The 9388-nt window shown below is 36.7% G+C and overlaps 2 protein-coding genes across 2 annotated transcripts in view; both read left to right on the top strand.

Moving 5' to 3' along the window:
• The window catches only part of LOC103144981 (transcription elongation factor B polypeptide 2-like), a 5167-nt gene extending 165 nt beyond the window's left edge, over positions 1-5002 (top strand). Inside the window, exons 2-5 of the mRNA XM_007562180.2 lie at positions 18-56; positions 1445-1579; positions 2279-2387; positions 3888-5002. Of these exons, the coding sequence (XP_007562242.1) occupies positions 54-56; positions 1445-1579; positions 2279-2387; positions 3888-4000 (360 nt within the window). The 5' untranslated portion in view covers positions 18-53 and the 3' untranslated portion in view covers positions 4001-5002. The remainder of the gene's footprint in view (positions 1-17; positions 57-1444; positions 1580-2278; positions 2388-3887) is intronic.
• A 1043-nt stretch (positions 5003-6045) lies between these two features.
• Positions 6046-8988, top strand: LOC103144980 (uncharacterized). Its single transcript, XM_007562179.2, has 3 exons — positions 6046-6563; positions 7180-7411; positions 8193-8988. Exons 1-3 carry the CDS (start codon positions 6249-6251, stop codon positions 8924-8926), a joined length of 1281 nt encoding a protein of 426 aa, XP_007562241.1. The 5' UTR covers positions 6046-6248; the 3' UTR covers positions 8927-8988.
• Positions 8989-9388: the final 400 nt, after the last annotated feature.

The raw sequence follows: 9388 nt of genomic DNA, 5'->3' as shown, positions 1-9388 counted from the left end.
TTTAGAAGATTTTTTTTTTTTTTTTTTTTTTAGTGTGCAGCCAACCGCAAGAAATGGTGAGTGTGGAAAACAGACTCAGTTCACACTGTGTAACGCCCTATATATTCGCTAAACCGTACTTGTTTTAGTCATCAAACCCTTCTCTGAGCGGTTAACGGTTTGTTTATCTGCGGTTAAGACACGTTTAACATCGTACTTCCATCTAAAAGCCGATGTCTTTGTTCAGCTAACCCGTGCTAACAACGGCTAGCTTCCGCTAAATAACGTCAACACACCAGCTGTACGGAGCTGATTATAGTTGTCTGGTTTAAAGTAAACTCAGCGACAGTTTATTCTGACAAGGAACAGATCTCCTAACTATGATGTACTTATAATGTCTAGTTAAACAAGAAACGTATTTTTAATCTATTTGCCCAATTAGGACGAGGAAACTAAGTAGCTCGGCTAACGTTAACGGCTATTTATATTGAAGTGGTGCTGAGAATCTTGTTCCAAGAGATTATTTAAGGCTAGAAGAGCTCAAACATCATGTGTGTTTATAACCTGGTATTTTAGGATAATAGGGACGTGAAGTAAAACGTAATATTTGGTTAAATGACTAACATAGGGTAACACTATCGCAGCTAAACAGTTTGATCGTGATAAACCCAACAGAAGCATTGTTCCTCCTTGATTAAAGGGGGATTTCACTGCTCTCATGATCGATGGACAATCTTTGATCAACTCCAGTTCAAATTTTACGTCACCTAAATTGTTAAAACCTGAACTGAATCATTTCACATTGAGCAAGTGTCAAAAGTACATTTTTATTTCTGCGAATTGTTTAACTTTTGTTAGAATAAGACATAGATATAGGCATGACAAGAAATCGAGATGATTTGAAAATAGTTTTGCTTTTTAAATGGACGTAACATAACTAACGTAATTGAAAAAAGTGTTAATTTTAATACTTTTTTGGCAGTTAAGCACACATCAATAACTAACATTTAATGTCACTCAAGGATTAATAAAGTATTTTTAAATGAATTGAATTGAATTTGGACAAGCCTAACCTGGACTGAAATATTCAGAATTAATTATAGATTCTCTGAAACACAGTTTAGAACATGTTAAAAACAATACCCACAGAAAAAAGAAGATTTCAATGCATATTTTTTAATAGAACATGTACCACTGGACCTGCAATCTGTGTAGAACAATTTGTTCCAGGTCTGACTTGTCTGGTAACCTAAACTGCTCTACAGTCACAAAAGAGCATTGAGAGCATTGAAAAATATTTTAAAACATATTTTGTAGAGTACAGGTTGACTTTTAATGAATTTGTAATAAATATAAAGTTACCTGGTTCAAGTTTTATCTACTGTTCAGTCACTATTAAGAGTTCAAAACTCTATTTTTGTGTTCTCTTTTCTCTAACTTCTGCTTTACTTTGCTCCGTTTTTAGGACGTGTTTTTAATGATCCGACGCAACAAGACAACCATCTTCACAGATGCCAAAGAGTCGACCACAGTCTATGAACTGAAGCGCATTGTTGAAGGCATTTTAAAGAGGCCTCCTGAAGATCAAATGCTTTTCAAGGTGAAATATTATCCCTAAAAACGCCCATATTACATCTGTTGATGTGAATATTAAGGTCTGTTTATTAGTTTTAGCAGCAGTTATAAAACAAAATGGGCTGCTGTCCAATGGTGTTTAAAAAATCTGCACATGCTAATTTTTATTTTTGCTATGATTTAAAATCTAGCATTTCTTCTTCCTTGATTCCCCTTTTTATTATTTCTTTCTTTCTCATTTTGAAAGACATATTTCAAAATGTCTTTCAAAATGAAATGTCAAACATGCTTTTCTCTGATTGAAGAGAAAAGCAATCAGATTCTAACAAATTATATACATTTTTGCATTGTTGTTGACAGTCATTGAATTCTTTTACATTTTATGTCAGTTGGACAGCTTTACGGTGTTATTACTGAAGTGTTTGAGGAAAATATACTGAAATGACAAAATCTATGATGCCAATTGCAAGAGCAGATGTCAGTGAACAAGTCTGAACGAGTCATAAACTGGAGGGGGTGAAAAAGACAAGAAACGGGAAGCGTGCAAATACTGTAAAAATACAAACGGAACAATGTGGGATGTTCTTACCAGAAGTATTCAGCCTCAAGAAAAACAACCAGCTTCCTTTACCTGCTGGATAGTGTTTCATTTAAAATGTTTGAAAGCAGTTTTTATTAACTCTGGATTGTAAAGTTAAAGGTTGTTTTTGCTCTTGTCCCTCAGGATGATGTTGTGCTTAGCGACAATCAGAGTCTTGGAAATTGTGGCTTCACAAATCAAACGGCCCGACCTCAGGCTCCCGCCACAGTGGGGTTAGCGTTTCGTCTCAGCGGTGAGTCGCTCTCTCTGATTGGAAACATTCGTTCATTTTTCACTCTGAGCCACAGCTGGAATGTTTGGTTTTTGAGGATATTAATTTTTGGGAAGTCGAGATTTTTTTTCACCAATACTACAGGCTTAGGGCTTCCTCAGTTCAGATTGGCTGCCATCTTGTTTGATAAAAGTGTTTTACAGTTTTGATTTATTTGAGCTTTGAATTTAGGTTAACTCTACGACAAAATATTAGGACCATGCTATGATTTTCTTTTAATTTCAAGAATAAGGTGAAATTTTATTAGAACTCAAACACAAAATATTAAAACAATCAATGCTGTGAATATATACTTTGGTACAAGTTTTCTGATAAATACTTTCTCCTTTCAAACATAAACATCAAATTATTACCAGTAGCACAAATTTGAAACTAATGAGCAAAGAAAACCACATGGATTGATCTTTACAACTTTGTTTCTCATTAAAACAACATTTTCTCTTAATTTTAACATGTTTTTCATTCTGCTGACATTGTAAATATTTTTCTCATAATTACAGGAAAATTATTGTAGCCTGGCTCTGAAATAGACAATTTAACCCTTCTTTGAGTTGTTGTACAACTCAAAGAAGGGTTGCACTTAGTCTTACTAAGTATTTATGGTCTAGGTTTTGGTTGAAATACTTTAGCACACTGGAAATAAGACAAAACTGACTTGCAGGTAACTTTTCAACAAGATTAAGGAGCTTGTTTTAAGTGAAGAATTATTGAATATAGATTAGAAAGTACTGGTTCCACTGGCAGATAAACTTCTAACATGTAAAATGTCTTGAGTGAAATAATCTGCCAGTAGCTGCGTTTCCATTACAAATGCTCGCGAAGCTTTGTCGATATTGCGCTAATGTCGAAATAAACATAATTTTGCAATCGCTGTGTTTCCATTTAATTTAAAATGCAATTGAAATCACACATGAATAAGTTTGTTTATTTAAACAATAAAATCCTCCTCTTACTTCCTGTCATCTTCTTTGTCGTCTCTGCCAGTGTAACATCCAGTTTACATGACTTGTTTGATGCTAAAAGTTGCGTGTTTCCATGAAGCGAATTTATTTTCATAATTCTAATTTGCACAATAATGAAATAAAAAAAATGGCTACAGACTTATTAGGACACTCAAACATTTCCATTTAATTTCAGCTGAAATACCTGGTACCTTTTCATCAATTTTAAGGAATTATTCACTTGAAATAAGATGAAAAGTTATTTGAAAGTTTGCTTTGTCTTCTTCCAACGGCACTAAGATATTTGAACTAGAAACTAGAAAAATGCCTAGTAAGATTTTATCACTTTTTCACATTTTCTGTCATTTATTGTTTTAGAAAAGAAAGTGAGAAAAATAGATTAAAATCTGGTCTGTTATGAAAGAAATCTGATTTTATGTTTAAGCCTTTCAGGTTGGTCTGCAGGTGATTTTTTTCACATCTTTTTTTCCTCTCTTTCCGTCTCTGTTTCCTCTCCCAGATGATTCGTTTGAGCCGCTGAGCATCGAGTCGTTCTCCACTCCGCCGGAGCTTCCTGACGTCATGAAGCCTCAGGACTCTGGAAGCACAGCCAACGAGCAGGCGGTTCAGTGAAGGACGGAGCCATAGAACAACAACCGGTCCACAGATCGGGTCGGAGGGAGGGCATCGGGGCGGAGGGTGGGGTCCAATTCTGGGAAGCGATGCCTCACCGAATGACATTTTCCTGACAACAATTCTCAAACGAGGCATAAATAATTAGAGATTTCCCTTAAATTTAAGGGGAGATTAAAGTGGTTTATTTGTGTTGAAATTAACGAGGGCATGTTAGAAAAACAGTTTCACAAGATACCCTGCAGAGAAACCTGACGGACCTGTCACAACACTGTCGGCCATCTTGGGATCAGTGACGGCTGAAGCCAAGAATCGTACCTCTTATTTAATGAATTCTAGTCTATTTAGAGGAAGGTGAAAGCTGCCTTGCTCACTGTCTTTGTTTTGGTGGCTAAAGAGTTTTAATTGATTAAGTGTGGCTTCTTTTTTTTTTTTGTGTTTTGTGTTTGCGTGTTTCTTTTTTAAACCGAAAGTAGGTTTTTGTTTTGTTTTAGTTTTTTGTCTTTTCCCTGGATGTGTTGCAACCATAAAAAGGAGTGTATGGATTTCTAAGTTACCGTTTGTATTTCAAAAACTTCTGAACAACACTCTAAAATAAAAAGATCCACTGGTTTTTATTACTCTGTACCAATCAGTAGTTAATGTTTTCATCAGAAGATACTGAAACTGAACTCATTTATTGATGATCCGTTGTTTTACTGTCGAACTTTTGAAGATTTTAAAAATTTTAGAGATATAAAACATCTTGAATGGCCGTCATACTGAAGTTTACTAATTGCTGCAGTTTCCCCTAAATTTAGCTAATATATTTGCAGATTCAAACCTCAAATTATATCGATGGTCCTTTTTATCTCAAAGAAAGGAAATCTGACCCTTGAGTAGCGAAATGAAACCGTTTTAGCACATTTTGTTAGCATGTTTGCAAATTCAGGCTGTTAAAACAGGTGGACATGACCGGAGTTGCACTTGTAACTGATGTAACATTAAAACAATTGTTTTTCATCTCTGTGCATTGTGGTATTTTGTTTTACAACAAGTAATGGATAAACTGTGATCTTCAAAATAATCTGGGTAATCAATGACGGAGAGCATGCAAACTTTATGCAGAAAGACACCAAACTCGGATTTGAACCAAGAACCTTCCTCCTGTAGTGTAACAATAACTGCGTTTCCATTACAAATGTGTGCAAATATTTATATTGCGCTAATGTAGAAAATACACAATTTTGCAATTGAGGCGCTATCATTTAATAAGAAATAAAATTTAAATCGTGAATAAGCTTGTTCACACATAAGTCGTTAAAAATCATGGCGATCCACGTATGTATTTCAGCCATCTTAATCCATATCAGGCGTGACATCGGCAACTTATTCAGGCTGCACAGTGTGGAAAAAAACAAAACAAAAGCGTCATCCTACTACTTCCTGATGTGGTTTCCTTTGTCGTTTCCGCCAGTAGTAACATCCGAAAAAAGGTTTTCCATTGCAGTGTTGCGAAATACTTTGATATTATAATACGGCTGAAAACCCACGTCATTCTGGCGCTAAAAGTTTTTTATCTTAAAACTAGATTTTTTTCTCTCTTTTATTTTTATTTTTTTCAAAATTGCACATTTATTTTCGTAATTTCAATTTGCGCAATTTTATGGTTAATGGAAACGCAGCTAGTGCTGTGCTACTACTTTATAAAGGAAATAATGCAGAAATAATTGAATATAGTACATGTGCTGATCTAGCCAAAATCATACAGATTGTAAACGCCTACTTTCTGATACAGCCAAAGATTTAAAGAGCAAAACCAAATGTGTTATTCATACATTTCTAAATGTCATAATTCCAAATTAAATATTTCATTCACAAGCTTAATTTAGATTACAAATTAAATGTTTATTTAAGAAGCTAAATATTTAGTTCCCAAATAAATGTTTAAGTCTAAGCTAAATATTTAACTCTAAATGTTTATTTTTCAAACTAAATATTTATGTCCGACACTAAATATTTAGCTTAGCTGTATTTTTGAGGTTTTATTTTTTTGTGTTATATGAAATACCTAGTAGTAGCCTAATAGTTAAATAAACTTTCCTAATATTTTTCCGATGTCTGTTTTTCAACGTTCCTTTAGAAATTTCCGACAGTCAGTGAAGGCATCAAACATTAGCTTAGTAGTTAGCATACTTCCGCTAGATAAAAGCGTTGTTTCTGCGCTGTTCGGATAACCGAACCGGGTTATGTTTCTCCATGAGCTCAGATGGATTTCAGGCAGCATGTTTTATCTGCGGGCCGAGCGGTTCTGGACATGATGGAGCGGGAATGGCAGCCCCTGTCAGCCGGGGAGCTGGAGCTGCGGCTGGACCAGGCGGTGGAGGAGATCCTGGAGTCCGAGCTGGTGGGGAGACTCGAAGCGCAGCCGCCTTCTCCCGCCGTTTACCTGCGGTTACTGCGGGGCAACCCGAGCCCTGGACCCCGGGGTTCACCCACAGCGGCCGGGTTGACTGGTCCGACCGAGAAGAGAGCGACAGCATCCGAGAACCAGCAGGAAACAGCGGACAGTGAAGCAGTCACGGTGATAATATTCACCAGACACAGACACACACATGCAATTTTTGTTAAAGTTTTGTAAGATTTTTATTGAAATAAACTGATTTGGAAAAATGTCCGTTTGCCAGATTTAGTTATTTTTTGTTACTTTAACGAATTAGTGTCATTTTCGTCCTTAAAATATCAAAATTACAACTTCACTTTATATTTTGGTCCGTCTGAATATGTAATTTTTAAGTGATTGTTAATCTGAAATACTTTTTTACTCTTTCTTGGGTAGTTTCTTGGATGGCTACTTTTTACATTTACTTGAGAAAAAATATGTTGCAGTATTGGTATTCTTGCTTGAGTAAAATTTTTGGCTACTCTACCCAACTCTGATTTTGCATGATAAATACGCTGCAAAAACACTAAATTATGCCAAGTAATTTTAGTCGAGTTTCTAGTTCAAATATCTTGAAATAAGAAAAAACTGTTTTTATATTTAAACCTATATTTGATTTTTAACCTTGAATTAACCTCAGATTTGCAGCAAATTGGATGAAATACACATTTTATCTAGAATATAGTGGATAAATTTCATCTGACTCTTTATGAAGTCCGCTGAAAATCAAACACAGTTACATTTATTTTGTTTCCAGTACATTTCAGAGCTGCTTCAAAGCTCCACATCCGGGGCTCGACTGGCTGGACGTGCTCGCTTGTCTCTGTCCCACACTGTCCTCCTGTCTCTGTCCCTGCTGTCTGAACGGGTCAGCTACCGCTCCATGTCCCGCCGCTTCCAGCTGGAGAAAGGAAACATCCACAGGATCTTCTTCTCTTTCTGCGAGCGGATCAGCGCGCTAACGGACGAGCAAATCAGATGGCCGCTCGGTACGTTCCTAGGGCTGACACAATTAACTGAGTATTGAAAGAGTCGTCAATTAATCGATTAATCGTTAATTGGAGTACACAGAGTCAACAAAATGACCATTTGCCAGGCTTTCAACAGAAATCAGAGATCATGTATTTTACAATGCAGATAACAAAAATGCCTTCATTTTTAATCATTTCTACCCAGAACTCCTCATGTTGCAGTTTTAGCTTCTCCAGATTCAAATTCTGTAAAATAAAATCTCCTTTTAAGCACCTTTTGCTGTCCAGTTATTAAACGGTTCATCAACAGATCAGCCTGAGGACTGAGTTTTTCATGTTGATCTTAGAAGTACTTTTTTTGTTTAGCTTCCCTTGCTATAAGGAATAATGCATTATTGCATCTTAGGCAATAAAATGTTTATTTTCTTATTTAAAAAAAGAATAGAAGCACTTATTTTTATTTTTTATGTGTTTCTAATATTGTGCTTAAATGAAAAATCTGCAAAAGAAAGTGCCAAATTTTATATATACACAGAGATATATGTGTGTACATACATACATACATACACAGTTTTTAAACAATTAATTGTGATGAACTGATTATTGAAATACAGATCAGCGAATTTAGTAATCGATTAATCATCAACTGGATGAAAATATATCTGACACAACTTCTATATTAGCATAACTTACATACATAACTATATATATATGTAAGAAAACTAAAATTAAAATAAATGTTTATGTACATTTTTGGATGATATTGGAGCATCAATGTTTTAATAACTGTGTTTTCCAGGAGAAGAGGCTGCAGAGGCACTTTTCCCATTTTCCGGTCTGAAGGTGGATAATCAGCAGGATGAAGGCCGTAGTCTTCCTCAGGTCCTGGGAGTTTTGGGTCACACGCAGATTCCCATCCGCCTTCCTGCGGGAAAACATGACCTGGAGAGGCTGGGACCTGCGGAGAAGAGGATCAAGATGGCGGCCCATCCGGACCGCTGGTTACACCTGGAGCTGGTCTGCAGCCGTCGAGGCCAGTTCCTGCACTGCAGAGTCAGTAACGGTTCCGATTCGGACCGCGGCCGGACACTGGCAGACCGACTCAAACAGAACCCTCAGCTGATGCCACCCGGTTCCTGCCTTGTAGCCAGAACCGGATACCCTCTATCGGCACTGGTTCTCACCCCTTACACCGGAAGCTGCGGACCAAAACAGGAAGTCTTCAACCGAACCTTGGCGGAACATTGTCGGATCCTGGATTGGGCCGTTGGCAGTTTGAATGCCAGATTTAAACGGCTCAGCTATCTGGACATCGGAAGCTACGACCGGGCCAGAACCGTCGTTCTGACCGCCTGCGTGTTGCACAACGTGTTCCTGCGGACGGGACAAGAACTTCGACTGGATTCTGAAATGGAGAATATCCGAACCACAGAGGAAGAGGAGGAGGACGCGGAGGAAGATGAAGAGGGGGTTCAGAGACGGGATGCTGTCGCCGATTTGTTGTTGAGGAATAATAACTCTGGAGTCACGTGACAGGACTGTAACAAATAAGGCTGCGCAATATGGCTTAAAAATAAAATGTCCGTTTTTTCTCGCTTCTTTTCTTAAAAAGAAATTATAAATGACAGAAGATATTCTCAAAAAGTGGCTTTTATTTCAATCATCTCTTCTGTGAGTTGGACAACAGAATATTACGGCAAAAAAATCCCAACACAGTTTTTGTTAAAATTCTATTAGTTTTGTACTGAAAGAAATCGATTTGGAAAATTATTTCTTTTGCATGGATTCGTTGAATATTATTTTCATTTTGATCGTTAAAATACCAATATTTCCACATAACGTTATATTCTGGTCCATCTGATTATGTAATTTTTAAATACTACATTATGTATTTGAGTCGCCATTCGCCAAAGTCACAGTTACTTCTTTCACCGTTAAGTACTTCCATAAATGTAAGAGTAAATATTCTTATAATCAAACCAACATCAACCACTG

This window comes from Poecilia formosa, unplaced genomic scaffold, assembly GCF_000485575.1.
Source record: "Poecilia formosa unplaced genomic scaffold, Poecilia_formosa-5.1.2 Scaffold134, whole genome shotgun sequence".
In the NCBI taxonomy this organism is placed as follows: Eukaryota; Metazoa; Chordata; class Actinopteri; order Cyprinodontiformes; family Poeciliidae; genus Poecilia; species Poecilia formosa.
This window is presented reverse-complemented; position numbering and strand designations above follow the sequence as displayed.

What these genes read in the sequence shown, in the direction of transcription:
- LOC103144980 (XM_007562179.2), top strand. Translation starts at nt 6,249, where the DNA reads ATGGATTTCAGGCAGCATGTTTTATCTGCGGGCCGAGCGGTTCTGGAC. An exon ending in CGGACAGTGAAGCAGTCACG is followed by an intron (nt 6,564 to 7,179) that starts GTGATAATATTC and finishes TTTTGTTTCCAG; the next exon opens with TACATTTCAGAGCTGCTTCA. An exon ending in GCAAATCAGATGGCCGCTCG is followed by an intron (nt 7,412 to 8,192) that starts GTACGTTCCTAG and finishes TGTGTTTTCCAG; the next exon opens with GAGAAGAGGCTGCAGAGGCA.